Source organism: Pelophylax lessonae, assembly GCF_965119305.1.
Source record: "Pelophylax lessonae genome assembly, chromosome: 9".
NCBI lineage: Eukaryota > Metazoa > Chordata > Amphibia > Anura > Ranidae > Pelophylax > Pelophylax lessonae.
In genome coordinates this window covers 12208716-12232085 of record NC_138776.1, presented here as the reverse complement: position 1 = coordinate 12232085, position 23370 = coordinate 12208716, and the positions used below count along the sequence as shown (strand labels likewise).

Sequence of the window (23370 nt, the reverse complement as noted above, 5' to 3'; positions counted from 1 at the left end):
GTCCTATATAGAAGGATCACAGGCACTCTGTGATCATTCCAGGGAGAACGGTCAGCTGTGTTTGCAACAGCAGACCATCCTCTCCCGGCGGCAATTGGTTCCACTGGCCCCGTGCATCTGCATCCCCCCCCAGCACCAAACGCGCAAATGAGCCAGCCTGCTGCAGTGAAACTGCAGCGGGCGGTCAGCAAGTGGTTAAAAGGAGTACGGGGAAAGCCTGTTTGGCTGTATTTCTCCTGTGGATCAGAGAAGTGCAGTTCATTCTGCACTCCTGAATCCCCCGTTTTCAGTCACAGACATCACAGAGCCAATCAAGGCTGGGGAAAGATTGTGACAATAGAGTTGGGGGATCGGCCCATATGCCTGGACCCGCACCCGGCTCAGCCTCTCAGTGAGCCAATGAGAGCCTGAGCCGACCGCCCCCACCCTTCCACAGCCCAGCGCTCGCAGAGCAGAGAGCGGCCTCCACCTAGCGAAGTATGATTGTAAAATGTAAAAAAAAATCCCATACTTCTCTTTTAAAATAACAAACATGTTATACTTACCTGCTCTGTGTAATGGGTTTGCACAGAGCAGCTCTGATACTCCTCTTCTCAGGTCCCCTGCCAACGCTCCTTGCCTCTTCCTCCACAAAGTTCCCCCATAACAAGCTGCTTGCTCTGGGGGCACTCATGTGTGCTCGCTTCTGAGCCGCCCCTGTGTGTTCACCAATGGTAGCGGCAGTTGCTGGTTGCTATACCTAGCTCCATCATTATACAATATACAATTACCAAAGGTTCACAAAATGTACCGGAGTCTGGAACATCGAGAGGTAACAGCCTGGGATTTAACCACTTGCCGACCAGTCACGTTGACTGTACTGCGGCAAAGTGTCTCGTTATCGTCTGGCGATGTAGACCTACGTCACCAGACATTCCCCTCTCACGGCGGCGCGTGCGCGCCGCCAGAGGCTCGCTCAATCACAGCGGGAGTCGGGCCAGGGGAGGAGCGGCGGTGATCGAGTGTGGAGATCCGCACGCTTGTGCAAACAAAGCGTGCAGATCTCCTAAAAAAAAAAAAAAAAAAATGCAGATCGCCGCCATTCCTCATTAAAAAAAAAAAAACACCAAAAATGACAAAAATCTTTCCCTTAGTTAGCAAACGCAATAACTTTTGCGCAAACCAATCAAAATACGCTTATTGCGATTTCTTTTACCAAAAATATGTAGCAGAAAACAAATTGGCCTAAAATGATAAAAAATTTTGATTTTTACATTTTTTTGGGGGGGAATTTCATATAAAAAAATGTGAAAAATAGTTATTTTTTCAAAATTGTCGCTCTTTTTTTGTTTATAGCGCAAAAAGTAAAAGTCGCACAGGTGATCAAATACCACTAAAAGAAAGCTCTGTTTGTGGGAAAAAAAGGACATAAATTTAATTTGGGTACAGCTTTGCTCGACCGCGCAATTGTCCGTTAAAGTCACGCAGTGCCGAATCGCAAAAAGTGGCCTGGACGTAAGACAGCAAAATCCTCCGGTTGTAAAGTGGTTAAGGAGCCGTGTGTGATGGCGGACGCTCCTGAGGAAGATGCAAGGATAAAAAGTGTTGAGCGTCATCCCACTGGCGCTCTGCAAGCAGTAGAAAGCTGTAAAAGCGAGAACAGCGCTCCCATGTGGCTTGGGGCTGTATCGCATTCAGTGACGGCGGCCATATTGCAATGCACAGGGAAGCACTTTGCAGTGTACATATTTATATAAATGTGAGAGCGTGATTGGTTAGTTCTAACATTTTTCTTATTATTAAAAACAATATTACACTCTATGGGGCCTTCCTGAATGTTGGGTACCTTTGTGAGGACCACAAGCTGTTGGGGAGACGGCAATCATTCAAGGTCATGGATACAAATCCCATACTTATCTGACTGATTAATAATCTGGGAGTAACAACTGCTGCTGAGTGTGGTTTGGATTGGTGGAGAATCAGGTGGTGACCAGCAAGGGTTGTATTATTGAAGAGGATTGTCACTTTATATTATTTTATTATACTGCTAATGTTATTGTATTGCATACATAATATATTATGTCTAGGGCAAATCAATTAGTGCTGTTCTTTTATGGTGAATTAACACTGACTAGTCTCTTGCCTGCTAACTTCCATGACCTCTGCCTGGACCTGACCGCCATGACCTCTGCCTTGACCTGACCGCCATGACCTCTGCCTTGACCTGACCGCCATGACCTCTGCCTTGACCTGATCGCCATGACCTCTGCCTTGACCTGACCGCCATGACCTCTGCCTTGACCTGACCGCCATGACCTCTGCCTTGACCTGACCGCCATGACATCTGTCTCTTGCCTGCTATGACCTCTGCCTGGGCCAGACTACTCTCTTGCCTGCTGACTGCCATAAACTCTGTTTGGACCTGACCACTCTCTTGCCTGCTATGACCTCTGCAAGGACCACTCTTGCTTGCTGACTGCCACGACCTCTGCCTGGACCTGACCACTCTCTCGCTTGCTGAGAGCCACGACCTTTGACCTTTTCCTAGACCTGACTACTCTCTAGCGTGGTATGACCTCTGCCTGGAACAAACTAATCTATTGCTTGCTGACTGCCATAACCTCTGCCTAGACCTGACTACTCTCTTGAATGCTGCCATCCATGTCCTCTGCCTGGACAGGACTGTTATCCTTGCTTGCTGCCTGCCATGACCTCTGCCTGGAACAGACTACTCTCTTGCTGACTATCATGACCCCTACGTGGACCCAACTACTTACTTTTCGACCCTCCTAAAAATAATCTCCACACCATAACCCTTCTGCTTCAGCAACCCCTTGGTGGGGAGATCCTGGAGCCTGCAACCTGGTGTTTGCAGCAAAGTAAACCAGAATCACTAGAGATTCCCACACTTTACCACCACCAGGAGCTCTGGAGAAGACCAGCTGGTACTTAGATATCTTGCCATGGTTAAACCCATATCACCTGCCAGGGGGGCATCATAATATTACCTCAGTAACTCTCCATGAAGACACACCGGACTGTGATAATAGGACACAATCCAAAGGGTTGTAGAGTAATGCCCCGTACACACGTAGCGAACGTCGGCCGAACGATCGGCCGTCTTTTGTCCAGGGCTGTCGTGTCGGCTGAAAACTGCAAAAGACTGCACATGAATTTTGTCGGCCGACTGCAGAAGTGATGTCATGTGATGGTTAACTTTCCGTGTCATTTTTCTTTTCTGAGCATGCCCAGTCTTGCTAATCGGCTGTTTGTTTGCCCAATTCTGTACTGACTGGCGAACAATCGGCCGTTCTGGTGTTGGCCAACAAAAATTTTAATGCTTGCACGACAGATTCTGTTTGGCCGAAAATGCGCTGTCGGCTGTCGGAAGCATCATACTAACAAGCCTACAATCGGCCGATCGGTTGTCGGCCGAATATTTACGGCCGACAATCAGTACGCGTGTACGGGGCTTAAGGCTCCTCTAATGACAAAGCTATAAAGAGAAGCGAGGGACAGAGCAAATCTGTTAGAACCCCGACTCCTTTAGGCGATATTAATACACCTCAGGTGTGCTGCAAGGTCCACAGAAGTTTATTTTCCCCTCTAATATATTAAAAGCAAAAGGTCCAAAATATGCAAATTTTCAACAAAACACAAATAATATTACTGACAGGAGTACTGCCGCCCATAATATTTCTTATATTTGATTGCAGATTTCCATTATAGAGCAGAACATTCCACAAATGAGAACAATGGGAAACATGCGGAGAAATCACTCACCAGAGCAGCAAAGTATTCTGTTTCTGTCTCCTTCCCTCCCTGAGAGCGGATCACTTCAGTTACAGCCGCCAGAACCGCACAGATCTAAGAGAGATCATTAATGAGATCCAAACTTTGTATCAGTGATAGAAGTCTTATAAATCAAATGAATCAGAGAAAACACACAGATAGAAAAAACACAACAATTATATCACTGCATTGGAGGAAACAATAGATAACGACTTCCCACTGATCACCAATGTAAGGAACATTCTTCCCACTGACCACCAATGTAAGGAGCATTCTTCCCACTGACCACCAATGTAAGGAGCATTCTTCCCACTGATCACCAATGTAAGGAGCATTCTTCCCACTGATCACCAATGTAAGGAGCATTCTTCCCACTGACCACCAATGTAAGGAGCATTCTTCCCACTGACCACCAATGTAAGGAGCATTCTTCCCACTGATCACCAATGTAAGGAACATTCTTCCCACTGATCACCAATGTAAGGGACATTCTTCCCACTGACCACCAATGTAAGGGACATTCTTCCCACTGACCACCAATGTAAGGGACATTCTTCCCACTGATCACCAATGTAAGGAGCATTCTTCCCACTGACCACCAATGTAAGGAACATTCTTCCCACTGACCACCAATGTAAGGAACATTCTTCCCACTGATCACCAATGTAAGGAGCATTCTTCCCACTGACCACCAATGTAAGGAGCATTCTTCCCACTGATCACCAATGTAAGGAACATTCTTCCCACTGATCACCAATGTAAGGAACATTCTTCCCACTGACCACCAATGTAAGGGACATTCTTCCCACTGACCACCAATGTAAGGGACATTCTTCCCACTGATCACCAATGTAAGGAGCATTCTTCCCACTGACCACCAATGTAAGGAACATTCTTCCCACTGACCACCAATGTAAGGAACATTCTTCCCACTGACCACCAATGTAAGGAGCATTCTTCCCACTGATCACCAATGTAAGGGACATTCTTCCCACTGACCACCAATGTAAGGGACATTCTTCCCACTGATCACCAATGTAAGGAACATTCTTCCCACTGACCACCAATGTAAGGGACATTCTTCCCACTGACCACCAATGTAAGGAACATTCTTCCCACTGACCACCAATGTAAGGAACATTCTTCCCACTGACCACCAATGTAAGGGGCATTCTTCCCACTGATCACCAATGTAAGGGACATTCTTCCCAATTTTGTTTATTAAAAGTCTTGCAATCAATAAGCATAAAATCAATATACATAAATAAATATATACATATTTACATGAAAAGGGGAAAAAAAAACACATAGCAAATTCTGCTCTCAAATAAAGACTGCCTTTACAGCAAAAACAAAACTCACATCATGAAACACATCATTACCGGGAAAAATAATCTTAATTAGACTCACACCACCACACCAGACATCAAACCTGCGAGGTCAAGAAACAAAAACCACTCCCATTATGCATGCAGCCCTTCTTCAAAAATGAAGATATTAACTAACAAAAGCTAAAGGTGTGAAAGAAATAGCATAGGAAAAAAGCTTTTCACCCAGAGATGGACAGTTCACCAAAAGCAGGTCTGATATTCCTCCACGCCCTTATCCAGACCGCTCGAGGCTCCCTGCCCTTCTCAAGACCCCGAATCTTCCCAACCTCACCCAGAATATCGTACACCACCACCTCGACAGGGAGGACTTTCTTCCGCAGGGTAATCTGGCACCGTGCATTCCACGTGAAGTAACGGACAACTATACTAACTAGAAAAAGTGTATCCAAATCAAAATCCCAGCGAGTCGGGAATGCCCCATACACCCACTCCGCATAACTCATGCGATAGAGAAAGGGGATGCCTAGAGCCCTCCCCACCCTTTTATACACCTCTATGTTAAAGGGACACTGGAGCAAAAAGTGGTCCATAGACTCCACTTTACCAACACACTCCGCTCTAGGACAATCCCGATCATCCACAGGGCGATGCTTCAGGTTCCCTCTCACATAGAGCCTTCCATGGAAAGCGAGCCAGGCTTGATCCCTAAACTTCAAAGGGATTCTTCCTAAGTTAATTAAACGCAACCCCTCCCTCATTACGGGGCCTGGGCAATCCCTTAAGGTCAGCGACACACTGAAAGCAGAGCCCAAAATCCTCTTCTCCAGAAGCTTTCTGGGGAGGGACTTGATATCCCCCACTGTCACCTGCCACTGCCTAAGTATTTTCAGACACGGGGCAACATAAGCCGGAAGCTTGCCATGTCGGACTCTCAGACTTTTCACTGGCCCGCCATCTTCCCAGCATCGCAGAAAAGGCCTAAACCAAGATTGGAAAATACCCACCCATCCCGGCGGGGTCTCTGCTAACATATTACCAAGATTATACTTTAAAAAAAGCAGAGAAAAGAAAACTATAGGGTTGACCATTCCTAGACCACCTTCCCGCCTGGACAGGTAAGTTACATTGCGTTTAATCAGGTTCAGCCTATTTCCCCATAACAGTTGGAAAAAGCAGCTGTACACCCTTGCATAGAGAGATTCCGGCAAGATACAGACAAAGCTGACATATAAAAAGATTGGGATCAGGTAAGTTTTAATCAAGTCAACCCTTTCCCTCAAGGAAAGTTTCCATTTCTTCCAGCTTGCCACCTTGGCATTGGCATTCAACAACCTGCTTTCCCAATTTCGATGACCATAGTCACCAGGACCAAATTTGATGCCCAACACTTTAATTTCCTGCTGGGGCTCTGGGAAGGCATCCGGAAGTTCGAAGCTTTCACCCTCCTCACCCATCCAGAAAACTTCACTCTTTTCATGATTGATTTTAGAGCCAGAAGCCTCAGTGTACTGCTCTATCACAGAGACCACCTCCTGCGCCTCCTCCATCCCAGAGATAATAACAGACACATCATCGGCATAGGCCACGACCTTCAAAGGCGGCACACCAGCAATGCCCAAAGGCACCCCACACAACGATCCACTCTCTAACCTTCTTATGAAGGGGTCAATTGCGAATACATATAGCAGGGGGCTCAAAGGACACCCCTGGCGCACCCCAGAGCCAACCTCAAAAGGCCGTCCAACCCAACCATTAACAAGTGGGAAGCTCTCAGCCCCTTTATATAATGTTTTCAGCCAATCAATAAACCTCCCCTGCAGGCCATATCTACCAAGTAGCAAATACAGGTACTCATGATTGACTCGATCAAAAGCCTTCGCCTGATCCAATGCCAGCAAGTACTTTCTCCATCCAGCAGCCCTGCATCGCTCCAAAGCCTCCCGGACAGCTAAAATTGCTGAAAAGGTACTTCTGCCCTGGACCGAGCAGTGCTGATGATTGGACAACAAATCGCCTGCTACTGACGACAAGCGCCAAAAAAGAATCTTCGCCAAGATCTTTCTATCAACATTGAGAAGACTGATGGGGCGCCAGTTCTCAATTATTGAGGGGTCTTTACCTTTTGACAGAAGAATCACAGCGGATTGCCTCATGGAGGGAGGGAGAGAACCCTCATCTAAACAGCTGTTATAAACCTCCGCTAAAAAGGGAGCCAGAATGGACTTAAAACACTTGTAAAATTCAGCTGTCAACCCATCTGGCCCAGGCGACTTTTTGGTAGCCAGCTTCTCTATAGCACAAACTACCTCATCCGCTGAAATTGGTTCTGTCAAATCCATCAAAGGCAATGTATCATTTCCCAATCCTGGAGTAGAATCCAGAAAGCTTTCCATCCTGTCCCGACTAAGGTCCTTTCTTCCCAGAAGGTCTGCGTAATATGACCTGAAGATCTCCAGGATCCCTGATCTGGACTTCACCAGGGAACCCGTACTATCCCTCAGACCTATGACCGTCTTAACTGCTATGCCTTGCTTACAGTTCTGGTAAGGATCAGGCGAGTGATATTTCCCATAATCTCTCTCCAGAACCAAGGAGGCATGCCGGTCGTATTGACACTTCCTAAGAAGAAGCTTTACCTCCGAGATCTCCCCTGGATCTCCTCCATACGAGACAAGACGATCAAGCTTCCTCCGCAAATGCTGGTAGGCAATATACATACCAAGCTGCTTCTTCTTACTTATGGCCTTGAAAAGTCCAATCGCCCTTTGTTTCACAAGCTCCCACCACTCTGACTTACTGCTGCAAAAGTCCAGAATAGAAACCTGTGCCTGAAAAAAATCCTCAAAGGATTGTCTTACCTCTACATCTTCCAGGAGAGCCGAATTCAGTTTCCAGGTACCCCTTCCCCTGGGTGGAGTGTCCGAGGCATTCAGAGTCACAGACAGCATACAGTGGTCAGAGAACTCCACCGCCCTCAACTCAGGAGCCGAGAAAGCAGAGTTCTCCTTTAAAAAAAACCTATCTATCCTACTCTGACTATTCCCTCTCTGAAACGTGAATCCCGTGCTGCCAGGGCAGTGCTTAATGTGCACATCTACCAGGCCTGCTTGTCTAACCATATCTCTAAGAAAAACGCTATCATAACCCAGCCTGTCTATGGAGACCCTCCTGTCTTCAGGCCTAATTATGGTGTTAAAGTCACCTCCAAAGACAACCTGCTGGGATGTAAAAAGGAAGGGCTTGATCTTTGTGAAGAGGCATTTCCTGTCCCATTTTGACTGCGGTCCATAGATATTGATCAGGCGCAGGTCCTGCCCCCTAACAGAGACGTCTAAGACCATGCATCTCCCCATTTCTACCTCAATTATCCGCCGGCACGTTACCATATCGGTTTTAAAAAGAACCGCAACTCCGCTGCAAGGCTCAGCCGCAAGAGACCAAAAGGAGGGACCGCATCTCCACTCCCTTTTTGCTAGATGGACATCGGCCAAAGTATTGAGCCAGGTCTCTTGCAAAAATAAAATCTCAGCATCAAACTCACTGAGCAAAAATAAGGCAATATCACGAGCTCTTGCAGATTTCACGCTGGCGACATTAATGGTCGCCACCTTTATCAGAGCGGGCACTGCCATCAGGATGATTGGGGTAGTCGTTTCTTAACCTCCACCACACTCTCATCACCCGAAACAGCTCTCTTTACACTATGTGACTCCCCCTCATCCATAGATGATAAAGTAGATAAATCGGATACTAACTCCTCCCCTGATAAAACCGAAAATGTGTTGCCAAGAGGAACCCCTCCTGGCTCTAACTGTAAGGAAGAAGTGACCGCTTTACTGGTCTTCCTCTTCTTCTTTTTCTTCCTCTTTGTCCTCTCCCACCCCTCCTCATCCGAATCCTCCACAACAGAGGGTGAGACATGGGACATGGACACCCCTCCCTCAACCCCATCGACCCCACCACCATCCAGCACCCCTGCACCCTCTTGGCCGCGTTTGCGGTGTCGAGAGACAGGGACTGGAGGTGGAGTAGGCCGAGGGGGAAGATCCACTATACCCGCCCCCCCAGCAGCTTCCGCTAGTCTGGAGGATCTACGCACAGTAGATGTAGGAACAACAGGAGGGACAGACTCAGGGACCACATCACTAGGGGAAACAGAATCTGACACAACAGACACAGACTCAGGGACCACATCACTAGGGGAAACAGAATCTGACACAACAGACACTGGAGGGGCAACAACAATTTCCTCTCTAACTTCAGCTGCTTCATCTTCTTTATCAAGCCTCTGCAGCTCAGTCTCCAATCCTGGCAAGTTATGCAGTGCCTCTGGGCACTGGCTATATGGATGACCCAGCTGCTGGCACAAATTGCACCGAATCTGGGTGCATTCTCTGGCCAAATGGCCTAAATCCTGGCACAGTGAGCACTTCTTGTGGGTGCAGGACGATGCAAAGTGGCCTTTATCACCACATTTATTACATACCTTAGGCTGACCTTGGTAGAAAATGGTCAGCCTATCCCTACCCAGAAAGGCTGAGCAGGGAAGGTGCTGAACTACATCGCCCAGCACCCCCAATTTTAGCGACACTGTCCAGGCCCCTGTCCATATCCCATGCTCATCAAGGACCTTCCGCAGTGGAGTGAGGACCTCGCCATATCGGCGTAGCCATACTAATAAATCAGCCTCTGGTATGGATTCGTTACGCACCAAAATGGTCACTGATTTTATCAGAGGCTGCCTTGAAATCACTTTTGGCACCAAACCACTCCACTGCTGAAGGCCCTTGCACCTCCTAAATCTCTCCCAGAAGAGATCCAAACTTTCAGGTTTTACAAACGACAAATCGAATTCATAACTCCCCACCGGGCAAATTAAAGCAAAAATATCACAAGCTTTAAACCCCATTTCCAAAATCAACTCAGCCACCCTCCCCCTTACAGGTGGAGTTCCATCCCCCACCCACCTCAACTGTACCACATTCCTCCTCCTATACCCACCAAACCTCCCTGAATTTTGACTAATAACAGAATTCCCACCACCCACCCTGGTGTGACTCCCCAAAGCTGAAGCATAGCTTCCAACATTCCTCCCAGCAGAAAATCCATCAGTTTTTTTTAAATTATCTGACACACACTTAGCAGATAACGATTGCACAGATTCGGGATTGATCTGTGCAATCAAATCTTTCCTCTGCTGAGCAGGAGGAGAAATGTCATTTTTATTTTTCCCAGCATTACTAACCCCTTCACCACCACCCACCACATTCATTGCTTTAACATTGTCATTTTTTATACTTGCTGGGATATTTATTATTGCTGTTGTCTTCACAGCAGAATCCATAGTTGCTGCTGCATTGGTAAGAACTCCAGCTGTCATCTTCTCTTCCACTAGGACAGGGTTTTCAGTTGTGGAAATAGCATTCTGTTTTAACACAGCAGCAGGTAAAGCATTGCAGGATATTTCCATTGCTACTTCCATTCCACTTCCAGAACTATGTTGATCCCCTCCCCCATCAGCAATCAGCACTGGAAGACTGGGAGGCTCAGGTGAACATGAAGCAGGCTCTTTGGAGCTGGCAACCATTTTGCTTGCCGTGGGACTACTGGTCTCAGCCAGACCAGCAAAATCCATGCCTGGGGTGTTTAATGCAGGTCCATCCACATTCGTCTGATGGTCCGGGGCTTGCATGTCTGCACTCGGTTTCTCCACAGCGGTAACTCCAATAGGTAGCTGTATGCAGAGCTCTTTCTCACCTGGGACACCATCCACTACAGCAGATGGGGCAGACATGTTGGATGGCAGCATGGTGTACTGGGATTTCTCCACCATTACTGGCTTTGCTGACTTGAATCTCCTCTGCCCATCCTCAGGGATTTCTGATGGATCATCAGAAAATACAAACCTGTCTGCTTTCAGGGGTGACTCCATCTGCTGGATGAATGTCAGGGATCCATGTCCACTCTCAACCCCCTGGCTGGTTGCCGCTGGTGATTCCCAGTTCTGGCATGGGGGGAGAGGTGCAGAGGCAGATGGAGCCTGGTCATCCATTAACTGAGGCTGCTGATCCACAGAGCTTGCTGATGCTTGGCTGGTAAATCGCCTCTCATTGTCAAATTTTTCTTTAAATGCTCCACTTCTGTCTTTCAGCCTTTCCAATAATAAAGTTTGTTCCTTTACCTTTTCTTCCAATTCCTGCAACTCAGGCTTCATGGCTGTGCGATTTTTACTCCAGGCCTGGAAATACTTGGTTTTGAAGGATTTGTGTTCAGCCTTCAAAACTTTAAGTTTTTCTTCCGCTCTCCCAATCGCCCTAAAACGATTGATAACCTTCTGGCTGAAGACATCCGCATTCTCACCGGGGCCTGGACCCACAGACAGGTCCTCCACCTCCTCCTCACTAGGCCCCGTGTCATCAGGGGGATCCCTCCCAGGGCCTCCCCCAGGATCAGGCATTGTTCCTGGGCCAAGCTAGCAAGCAAGGCCCAGGCTTGAAAAGGGCTGGATCTCACAGAGAGCTCCTTGGGTGTGTCCTCCTCCTTCTTCCCACTGACCACCAATGTAAGGGACATTCTTCCCACTGACCACCAATGTAAGGAGCATTCTTCCCACTGACCACCAATGTAAGGAACATTCTTCCCACTGACCACCAATGTAAGGAACATTCTTCCCACTGACCACCAATGTAAGGAGCATTCTTCCCACTGATCACCAATGTAAGGGACATTCTTCCCACTGACCACCAATGTAAGGGACATTCTTCCCACTGATCACCAATGTAAGGAACATTCTTCCCACTGACCACCAATGTAAGGGACATTCTTCCCACTGACCACCAATGTAAGGAACATTCTTCCCACTGACCACCAATGTAAGGAACATTCTTCCCACTGACCACCAATGTAAGGAACATTCTTCCCACTGACCACCAATGTAAGGGGCATTCTTCCCACTGATCACCAATGTAAGGGACATTCTTCCCACTGACCACCAATGTAAGGAGCATTCTTCCCACTGATCACCAATGTAAGGAACATTCTTCCCACTGATCACCAATGTAAGGAGCATTCTTCCCACTGACCACCAATGTAAGAAACATTCTTCCCACTGACCACCAATGTAAGGAACATTCTTCACACTGACCACCAATGTAAGGAACATTCTTCACACTGACCACCAATGTAAAGAACATTCTTCCCACTGATCACCAATGTAAGGGACATTCTTCTCACTGACCACCAATGTAAGGGGCATTCTTCCCAATGACCACCAATGTAAGGAACATTCTTCCCACTGATCACCAATGTAAGGAACATTCTTCCCACTGACCACCAATGTAAGGGACATTCTTCTCACTGACCACCAATGTAAGGAACATTCTTCCCACTGATCACCAATGTAAGGAACATTCTTCCCACTGACCACCAATGTAAGGGACATTCTTCCCACTGACCACCAATGTAAGGGACATTCTTCTCACTGACCACCAATGTAAGGGGCATTCTTCCCAATGACCACCAATGTAAGGAACATTCTTCCCACTGATCACCAATGTAAGGAACATTCTTCCCACTGATCACCAATGTAAGGAACATTCTTCCCACTGATCACCAATGTAAGGGACATTCTTCCCACTGATCACCAATGTAAGGAACATTCTTCCCACTGATCACCAATGTAAGGAACATTCTTCCCACTGACCACCAATGTAAGGAGCATTCTTCCCACTGATCACCAATGTAAGAAACATTCTTCCCACTGACCACCAATGTAAGAAACATTCTTCCCACTGACCACCAATGTAAGAAACATTCTTCCCACTGACCACCAATGTAAGGAGCATTCTTCCCACTGACCACCAATGTAAGAAACATTCTTCCCACTGACCACCAATGTAAGGAACATTCTTCACACTGACCACCAATGTAAGGAACATTCTTCACACTGACCACCAATGTAAGGAACATTCTTCCCACTGACCACCAATGTAAGGGGCATTCTTCCCACTGACCACCAATGTAAGGGACATTCTTCTCACTGACCACCAATGTAAGGGGCATTCTTCCCAATGACCACCAATGTAAGGAACATTCTTCCCACTGACCACCAATGTAAGGGACATTCTTCTGGTCTTACATTCTTATAGCTCTATATATATATATATATATATATATATATATATCTCATTTTTTTTTTCTTGCAACCGGTGGCTGGCTCTTTTGAACCTCTGGAAACCTCAAACGTTGGAAGGGGACCTCCTCCCCGATTCCACCAGTTCACCCGAGAAATGATCCGACGGTGCGGCCAGCTAGTCCCAGAGGTGAACAAAGTAGATTCGCTTTGATCGCCTCTATGGCCTTGGAGGACCGAAGCAACGTCATGACCTCACTTCCTGTGCAGGCTGAAAGTAAACAAGTTTTTTTTTTTATAAGAGTAAAAGATTTTTTATTTTTTTTTTGATCTTTTGCTTTTAAAAAGGTAAAGAAGAGATTTTAGGTCTTTTTGATCCCCAAATTTCTTCATAAAGAGGTCCTGTCATCCTTATTTTTATTACAAGGGATGTTTACACTCCTTGCAATAGGAATAAAAGTAATAAAAAAAAAAAATTAAAGTGTAAAAATATAAAAAAATAAAAAAATTGAAAGCGCCCCCATCCCTCCATACTCGTGCGTAAAAGTGAACGCATACGTAAGTTGTGCATTCATATGTAAACAGTGTTCGCACCACACATGGGATATCACCATAAAGGTGTGAGCGAGAGCAACAATTCTAGCACTAGACCTCCTCTGTAGCTCTAACAGGAATCTGTAAAGGCAATTAAAGCGTCGTCTATGGAGATTTTTTAAGTACCGCAGTTTGTCGCCATTCCACCAGCGTGCGCAGTTTTAAAGAGTGATATGCAAGGTATCTTTTTACTCGGCGGATCATCGTTTACATTATACAAAAAAACAGTTTTGTTTTTATAATTCATTTCATTAGAATGCATTTTTATTCCTAAACAATTGTTGCAAAACTGCTGCGCAAATACCGTCAGACATAAAAAAATTGCAACGATTGCCATTTTATTCTCTAGGGTCTCTGCTAAAATATATATATATATATATATATATATATATATATATATATATATATATATATATATATATATATATATATATATATATGATATTTAGGGGTTATAAGTCAATTTCAAGCCAAAAACGACTGATTTAAACTTGTAAACAAAAAGTTCCAGAAAAGTCCTGGTCAGCAAGTGGGAGTGAAGTTATCCTGCAAAGCTCCAGAACTGTCACCCACCTCCTTGTGAGCGGCAGAGTTGGACTCCCAGAATCTCTGGACTTTGCTGAAGGTGAGGTTGGTGCAGTCGGAGAGGCCGCTGAGGAAGGTGGCTCCGGATCTTTCTGTGACGGCCATTTCCTCCTCGTCCTCCATCTGCTCCTCCGGCCTCTTCTGTATGGACAGGGAACCCGCCTGCAGATCATTGTGCAGCTTTACAGCGTCCACCGTCAGCTCACTCTTCCCTGGAGAACAGAAACATCAACCAATGGCATCAATGTATCCCAGATGATCAGACTATTAGTCACATGATATACAATAATGTACATTTATCTGTTTTACCCCCTCCCCCGACCTACCCACAACCCCCCCCCCCCCCCGCCTCCTGACCTATTCCAAAGGCCCCCCTATCCAAACCCCCCTTTCCCATCCTCCTTCCCCCAGTTCTATACTTACCTTCATCCAATGGCCGATTCTTCTGCTGAATATTACCTACTGAAAAAAGTTAGAATGACCTAAAAAAGTTCCTCATTACTGCCATCTACTGCTGTGTTTTTTATACAGAACTGCACCACAGAGCATCCGAACGTGTCGAAACTGCACCACAGTGAATCCAAATGCAACACAGAGCATCAAAAATGCACCACAGCGCATCTAAATAGCACCAGAATGCATCTAAAAACACATAGGGAATAAACCACAGCGCATCAAAAATGCACCACAAGGCATCCAAATTAGTGATCGACCGATATCAGTTTTTTTTTCGTTGCCAATACCGATATTTAGGCCATTGCATATCGGTAGCGATATTGGTCGATATTTTCATACATTTAAAAAAAAAAATGATTATTTTTTTTGTTTCTTTGACAGGTACTCTTGTGGAGGGTTCTGGGGGGGGGGGGTCCCCTGCTCTGTACTTAAAAGCATTTAAAATGCCAAGTTTGGCTGTTTTGAATAATGTAATTTTTTTGAATTCTGTGCCGAGTACCCGGAAGTGATGTCATGATATGATGATGATGATGTGATATGTCATGACATCACTTCCGGGTGTTTACATGGAGACCCGATCAGAGCCGAATGCAGCTTTGATCGGGTCTTGGGCTGCGGTGAAGGTAGGATGCCCGGGTCTCCCGGTGGGACGGGAGACCCGGGTGAGCTGTAGAAGGTGGCGAAGGGGGGGAGGGGAAGTCCCCTTCCCACTCCTTGTAATGACAGCCGAGCGGCTTCTCAGCCACATCAGATGTCATTACAAGACAGCCGACCGTCGGCTATGGACGCCGCTACCGGGGTGATGTCTCTAGCTGCAGCCATCCCTCCGGTACAGAACTTTCCCGAAATATCGGTAATATCAGGGGGGCCAATTCCGATATATCGGGGAAAGTGCAGATCAGCCCTCGATAGATCAGCTTTGCCAATAATTGGTCGATCCCTAATCCAGTGTTTCTCAACTCCGGTCCTCAGGGCCCACTAACAGGCCAGATTTTAAGTATTACCTTGGGGAGATGCAGACTAGAATATTGCAATCACTGAGCAGCAAATGAGATCACCTGTGATGTATTTCAGTTTTCTTCCAAACCTGGCCTGTTAGTGTGCCCTGAGGACCGGAGTTGAGAAACACTGCGCTAATCCACCGATCCCTAATCCATCGATCCCCGATCCATCGATCCCCGATCCACCGATCCCCGATCCACCGATCCCCGATCCACCGATCCCCGATCCACCGATCCACCGATCCCCGATCCACCGATCCCTGATCCACCGATCCCTGATCCATCGATCCCTGATCCACCGATCCCTAATCCACCGATCCCTGATCCACCGATCCCTGATCCACCGATCCCTGATCCATCGATCCCCAATCCACCGATCCCCAATCCACCGATCCCTAATCCACCGATCCCTAATCCACCGATCCCTAATCCACACGCATCAAAAAGGCACCAGAGCGGATCTAAATGCACTGAAAAGGCACCACAGTGCAAACACATAAAAAAAACGCAGCGTATCCAAAGGCACCAAAAATGCACCACAGAGGATCCAAATAAGAATAAATGATAGAAAGTATTATAAAATATTATTTCTGCTATGAGGATTATAAAATGTTTTATTAACAATAAAATAATAAAATAATGATCCTCATTGTATAAATGGGAGGAGATAATTAATGGGAGGAGATAATAAATGGGAGGAGATAATAAATGGGAGGAGATAATAAATGGGGGAAATGATGATTTCTGATGATTATTGATATTTCAGTAACAATAATAAAATAATCCTCACTGTAGATCTGGGAGGAAATAATAATAATAATAAATGATAGAAATGATGATTTGTGTACAGATAATGATTAATGTTCCGGTAAGAAATAATAAAATAATAATCCTGATGGTGGAAATGGGAGGAGATGATGAATTGCTATAATAATAATAGAATTGTGTCTCCCTCACCGGAGCTTCGGGTGAAGAACCGGCTCCGTGCGGCCTCCCGGTGTCTCCTCTCCTCGGGGTTGCAGTCGCTGCTGTGTCCCTTCTTCCAGCGCTTCACCTTCCCGGCCACCCCGGGACGCAGCTTCCCCGACTTCCCCATCTTCACCCCCTGACTACCGGGATCTGCTCTATCCACGTGCTGCCTCCACACCGATCACTTCCGCCTCACCGGAGCTCTATGGTGATCACAGGCAGGAAGCCACAGTGCTCGCACGGTATAGGAAGTGCTGGCCTCTAGCGGCACCGGAGTGCATTACAGGCAAGTGTCATCTCAACACAACATCAACACAGGAGACTTCTAACGGCCGAATACCTAGAAATATTTCATTAAACCTCTATTATTATTGCTAATATTATTCTTCTTATTATTAATGTTATTAAGTGTATTAATATATTTACAATAATCATAATTAATATGATTTTAAATATTACAAATAATAATATCATTAATAAAGTTGAAAATAAAATAAACTAATAACAAAATATATTATTACATCTTATTAATATTATACTAATATAAAATATACTATCATCTATGAATAAAACTAATTAATTAAAATATAATAATACAATTAATAATAATAAACTATAATCTGCTCTGATTATAACATTATATATATATATATGCGCTGCGTAAATTGACAGCGCTATATAAGTACCTGAAATAAAATAATTAAATAAATAAATATATATATATATATATATATATATATTTTTTTTTTTTTTTTTTTAATTAGGCAACATCTTAATTTTCTTCTCACGACAGTCGGTCTGTAAACGTTTTTTTTTATTGCCCCCATGACTCCGTTCTGCTCCTAAAGTCTCATATAATATATATATTACACCCAATAGGAAACATTTGACGTTGGTGAATATATCGAACACAAAGTATTCCATATAATTTGAAGATTTAGATTGAAGCAGTGGCAAAGGAATGTAAAGAGAGGCTTGCAGGTTGTTTACATGCACAGACATGGACAGGCACTATGATGTCACAGTAGTGGTCACATGACCTGCAGCCAGCACACAGAATTCACGAACATTATGATTTCTCAGTGGTGGTCACATGACCTGCAGCCAGCACACAGAATGCACAAACATTATGATTTCTCAGTGGTGGTCACATGACCTGTCTGCAGCCCATAAATAGCAGAGCACAAGGAGAATTTGGCAGTTGGCTCTTGGACTGCACAGAAGAAGCATCTCTCTTGCAGAGCTCCTGAGTGATTGAATTGTATTTCATCACATTATCTCCAGTAATTGGAATTCAGAGTCAATTTATTGATTGGTATTATTTGTCAGATACTAATCTTTCATTAATAGTAATTGGCATTTCCTGTCAGTTATTCTTTTCAACTGAAAATGACGACTAAAATCCTTACCGTCATTCTTATGCTGTTTCTCCCTTGGGGAGTAGACAGAAATACCATCATACAATCCCCAGAGGTCCACGTGGAGGAGGGGATTGTGGAAACAACACAGCATCCAGCGGAGATTCCGCTGATTTTTAGAATTTTGTACCCATGGGCTGTACCCAGAGATGTCATCAGAGAGTCCCCAGAGACTCCCATTGAGGAGCCCAGAAATGTCATCGGAGGGTCCCCAGAGACCCGCATGGAAGAGGAGGAAGAAGTTGTGGAAACAACACAGCATCCAGCGGAGATTCCGCTGATTTTTAGAATTTTGTACCCATGGGCTGTACCCAGAGATGTCATCAGAGGGTCCCCAGAGACCCGCATTGAGGAGCCCAAAGATGCCATCAGAGGGTCCCCAGAGACCCGCATGGAGGAGGAAGAGGAGAACATGAAGAGGACAGAGCAGCCAGTGGAGGAAACAGTAAGAGGAATTGAAAATAACCCTCCAGACCCTATCAGCTGGTTTTCATTCCTGACCTGCACTCCATCCTGGTTTAGATGGGCAGTCCTGATCATTTTTCTCATTCTGAAGTACATCCTGCACCAAAATTACCTGGCCAGAATGTTAGGACACTATTTGATGTTCCTGGAGCTGAGTGCATTAATTTATCTACTGATCGATATCTGGAACAGCGGGGGGGCAATCTTTGAGAACATAATTCTACCCCTGCCTATAAATGCTGGTGAGTGGTACCTATGGCTGGTCGCCGGACTCTGGTCAGTCTGGTCCGAGGGGTGGGTGGCCTTTGAGAACACAGTCCCACCCCTGCTTATAAATATTGTTACTGAGCAACGGTCAGAATGCTTTCTGGGGCTTATTACCATGCTGCTGGTACTGCTCCTAATATATTTCAAGCCATTCTACCGACTGTTCCAACCAACAAGTAGAAACGTTACCCCACCACCGAGTGACGTCATTCTACCAGCAAGTGATGACACCATCCCACTAACATCTGATGTCATTCTATCAGCAAGTGATGACACCATCCCACCACTGAGTGATGTAATTCTACCAGCAAGTGATGACACCATCCCACCAACAAATGAAAGTGCGGATATCACCATGGAGGAGACTGACTTTCCCATTCCCAGAGTCGCACCTCCTCGGGATTACCTCCGTGCTCGGCTACGCCAGAAAATGAAGAAGCGCAAACCACATATGGTGGTCAGGCACGAAAAAAACCGGCCACTACAGAGTGACATCCTCCCACTGAGTGATGTCAGCATTCCACCAATTATAAATGCAGAGAGCACTATGGAGGAGACTGACTTTCTCATTCCCAGAGTCGCACCTCCTAGGTATAACATCCATGCTCACCTATGGTATATATTACACCAACCAACAAATAATAACATCACCCTACCAAGGAATGACCGTATCCCATCATTGAGTGATGACAACATTTCACCACCAAGGTCTGACAAGGTCCAAGAAAAGACGATACCGAGTGTCCCTTTCAGCGTCATTCCTTCAACACCTGATAACAGCATTCCATCGATGGATAACACTAGGCCATGGAGTGATGAGATCCTACCAACCAAATCTATGACCCCATCAATGAATTCCGGCATTAGGTCGAAGAGGAGTACACTTACTGCCCATCCCAGTGTCGCACGGCGTAGTAGCTCTCTCAGCTCTGCACAATTGAATTCTGGCATTAGTCAACAAAGGGCAACACTGTCTGTTGATCCCAGCGCCGAAAGTCTTAGTAATAAAACCCGTCTTCACCTACGGGAATTATTCCGGCTAGTGAAGAAGCGCAAGAAGACCAAGGAGGACTGCCAGGAGCCTTAAACCCGAATCATACTTTTCATAGCGCTCCAGCAATATGGTGTCCCAGAGCTGCTGCCAGCTTAGGCTAAGTGGCTTCCAGTTACCAATCTCCAGCGATTTAATTGGCTGGGCCAAGGTAACATCAGTTTAGCCTCGATCGATTGCACGATTGCGGGCACAATATGTTCCAGGGACACGGCCCAACCCCGATCTTGGCAAAGAGCCACGGCTACGGCCCTTTAACCATCTTTTAAAAGAGTCCTGTTTATCGGCTATTCCTCTCTCACACTAACAGAGTGTGAGGTGAGGAGAGCTGATAAGCAGCATCTCCTCACAGGGAAGACTTGTAAAGGTAATCAGGGCCCTGATCATCAGTGCCCTGATTACCATGCAGCCCCAAGAGTGCCCATCAGTGATGCCACTCTGTGCCCATCAGTGATACCACTCTGTGCCCATCAGTGACACCAGTCTGTGACCATCAGTGCCACCTATCATTGCCCATAAGTGCCACCTATCAGTGCATATAAGTTATGCCAATTAGTGCTGCCTTTCAGTGCTGCCTATCGGTGCACATCAGTGCCACCTTTTATTGCCATAAGCCTTGAAGACCCAATCCCTCTAACCTGCAGACAGGTCCTCTTAAAAATCCTGAAGGGATAATCCTACTTTCCAAAGTTGGGGGCGTCTGTTGACCTTTATGGACAAGTGATCAGCAAGTTTCTCAGATGCTCAGGTAAGAGACGTGGTGCTCAGGGGCAACAAGCGGGAGTCACGTTCTCTGCCCCCACCCTGCTTCGTGTTGGCAGAATGGTCAACACAAAGCGGGGTGGGGGGGTTGGGGCAGAGAGCGTAACTTCAGCTTGTAGCCTCTGGACACCACATCTCTCACCTGAGCATACGAGACATTTGCTGACCAGGTGTCCACAAAGCTCAGCAGACCTTTGGAAAGTGGGGACGTCCCTTCAGGATGTTTGATAGGACCGGTCTGCAGGCTTGGGAGATTAGGTAACCAATGCTTGTGACTAAACTGGGCCTCTGGCCCAGGATTGGCCTTGTAGGTTGAAGCCTTGAAGAAAAGAAAGGAATTCTTCTTGTCTTCACAGGTGTTAGGAGTCTTCCCAGCTTAAGGCCTAGACTTGTTCTGCTGGGGCCTATGATATTTCTTTCCGCCAGTGACGTCCTTTATGAAGATGTCTAAAGAGGTATCAAAGAGACGTTCACCATCAAAATGGCACCATTCTGAATGGTACCCCAAACGCGGAGTGATTTTTACCATGATAGTGACGCAACAATACGCCAGTAACGCCCTTTATGAAGCTGTACTAGAGTTGGGTTAGAGGCACCAAAGAGATGTTCACCATCAGAAGAAAACAGCAAAATTTTTTATGTCATTGCTTCACAGCAATATATACAATGTTCTCTGTATATTGTGGATCACCCCCCATCATATCTGTATATAGAATATTCTCTCATCCATCCCTAACAACAGGAGTTGTCCAAGGGTTGGATTGGGTTGGGGGAATGGAAGAGACCTTCACCATCAAAAGACATGAGCAGGAAGCGTTTTTCACATTGCTGCTCCACAGACCAACATTTCAGACAAAGAAACCTCCTCATGTTCACAGACAGGACACTCCTGCAGGAAATAAGATGGACAACATCAAGAAACCCGGCCAAGTAATAATGTAGAGCTGAAGGCATCATCTCTAAGCTCTATTGGACATCACTGATTTACCCTGCTCAGCGGGGGCGGCCTTATATAACAGAGGCCGCATACGGGCAGCACAGAGGCTTAGTGGTTAGCCTTGCAGTACTGGGGTCCTTGGTTCAAATCCAGAACAGGACGTTATCTGCATGGAGTTTGTATGTTCTCCCTGTGCTTGCGTGGGTTTCCTCCGGGTACTCCGGTTTCCTCCCACACTCCAAAGACATGCTACCTTGCGTTGACGGTGCAGTTGTAAGCATAGCTGCTTTTCAAGCAGCTGACCCGGATTTGATTTCCGCCCAACGCAATCTCCCTGATATCTGCCTCACCTTCTAAGTGCATTGAGTTCCCCAGGGGGTAAGCGCTATACACATTAGGTGTTGAGTATATATCAAAGGTGGAATAAAATTTAAACCAAATAAAATTTAAACCAAAACTAAAAATTTAGCAAATGTGTTGTATGTTTGTATAGGTTTTAGTAAACATTATTGAATAACAGATTTCTTGCAGGTGGGTGTGATTGTTTTGTGTTCTCCTTTTCAGCCAGTAGGTGGAGCACTCGGCTCCTTTTCAGGCATTTTCTAAGCTTTCCTTCACAGCTTGGCTGAAGAAAGGCCCGCTATGTACTATATAGCTCAATAGATTAAAGGTAGAAATTTAGATTTGAATGAGTCCATCCCCTCCCTGCCGGTTCAATTCAGGTGGCTCCATCCGGCTGTTACTGATCTTTATAACCCTTTCACGCCGGAGGGTAAAACAAATGTTAATGCTTAAGCACAATTTTGCAACTTTGACAAGTGTTAGTAAAACTGTACATATCATCACAACTACTTTGTGCATCCAGGTGGTATATACCGCATTTTTTTCAGAAAAAATTGGGCTTTTATTTGATGGTAAATGGTAATGGAAATCTCCTGATTTTATTTTTATTTTCAAAGGAGAACTGGACCAAAATAGTAAAAACCGTCCATTAGATTTACCGATAACGGTGTTTCTACGAACCTTCCAAGACGGCAACACATGAGAGATGAGAGGCTCCACCCTACAGGGAACACAATCAGTTCACAGCTGTTAAAAGGCCCCACCCTTCCCCTTGTCCCTCATTTGTGAAAAAGTAGTTCTCCAACCGATACACAAGGGATGAATAATCACTTACAGTAGGTACTTACCACCTATTGTTTACATTCTTTTCTCACTCTTTTAACAGGGCGGGAAGAAGGCCTGCCATCCTGGAAGGTTCGAAGAAACGCCGTTACCGGTAAGTCTACTCCTCTCACTTTCCAGGACGGCGACACATGAAAGGGATAATAAAGTAACCACAGGCCTACCTTAGGGTGGGACCACTGCCTGCAAGATCTTCCTGCCAAATGCCAGGCTTGCAGCACATTTTACCTCCACTCCATTAGGAGTGATGCAGATATCTTGGAACAAGAGGCTGATCAGCAGGTTTGTCCCTCCAAAGTCTCTGCCTTCTCTACTTGGGATGCAGGACCTATCTGGAGTGGAACTTAAAGATGGGATCAGAAAACCTGTGAAATCAGTAGGTTAGCAAGACTGACTGTCTAAATCACACGTGTCAAACACAAGGCCTGGGGGCCGAATTCTGTACTC

The 23370-nt window shown here is 45.8% G+C and overlaps 1 protein-coding gene across 1 annotated transcript in view; it reads right to left on the bottom strand.

Annotated features, from left to right (window-relative positions):
- The window catches only part of RRP12 (ribosomal RNA processing 12 homolog), a 135287-nt gene extending 118289 nt beyond the window's left edge, over positions 1-16998 (bottom strand). The window contains exons 1-3 of the mRNA XM_082268363.1: positions 16827-16998; positions 14401-14624; positions 3763-3846 (exon numbers count right to left, since the gene is read on the bottom strand). Coding sequence (XP_082124489.1) covers positions 3763-3846; positions 14401-14624; positions 16827-16965 — 447 coding nt within the window. The 5' untranslated portion in view covers positions 16966-16998. The remainder of the gene's footprint in view (positions 1-3762; positions 3847-14400; positions 14625-16826) is intronic.
- Between the last annotated feature and the right edge of the window lie 6372 nt (positions 16999-23370).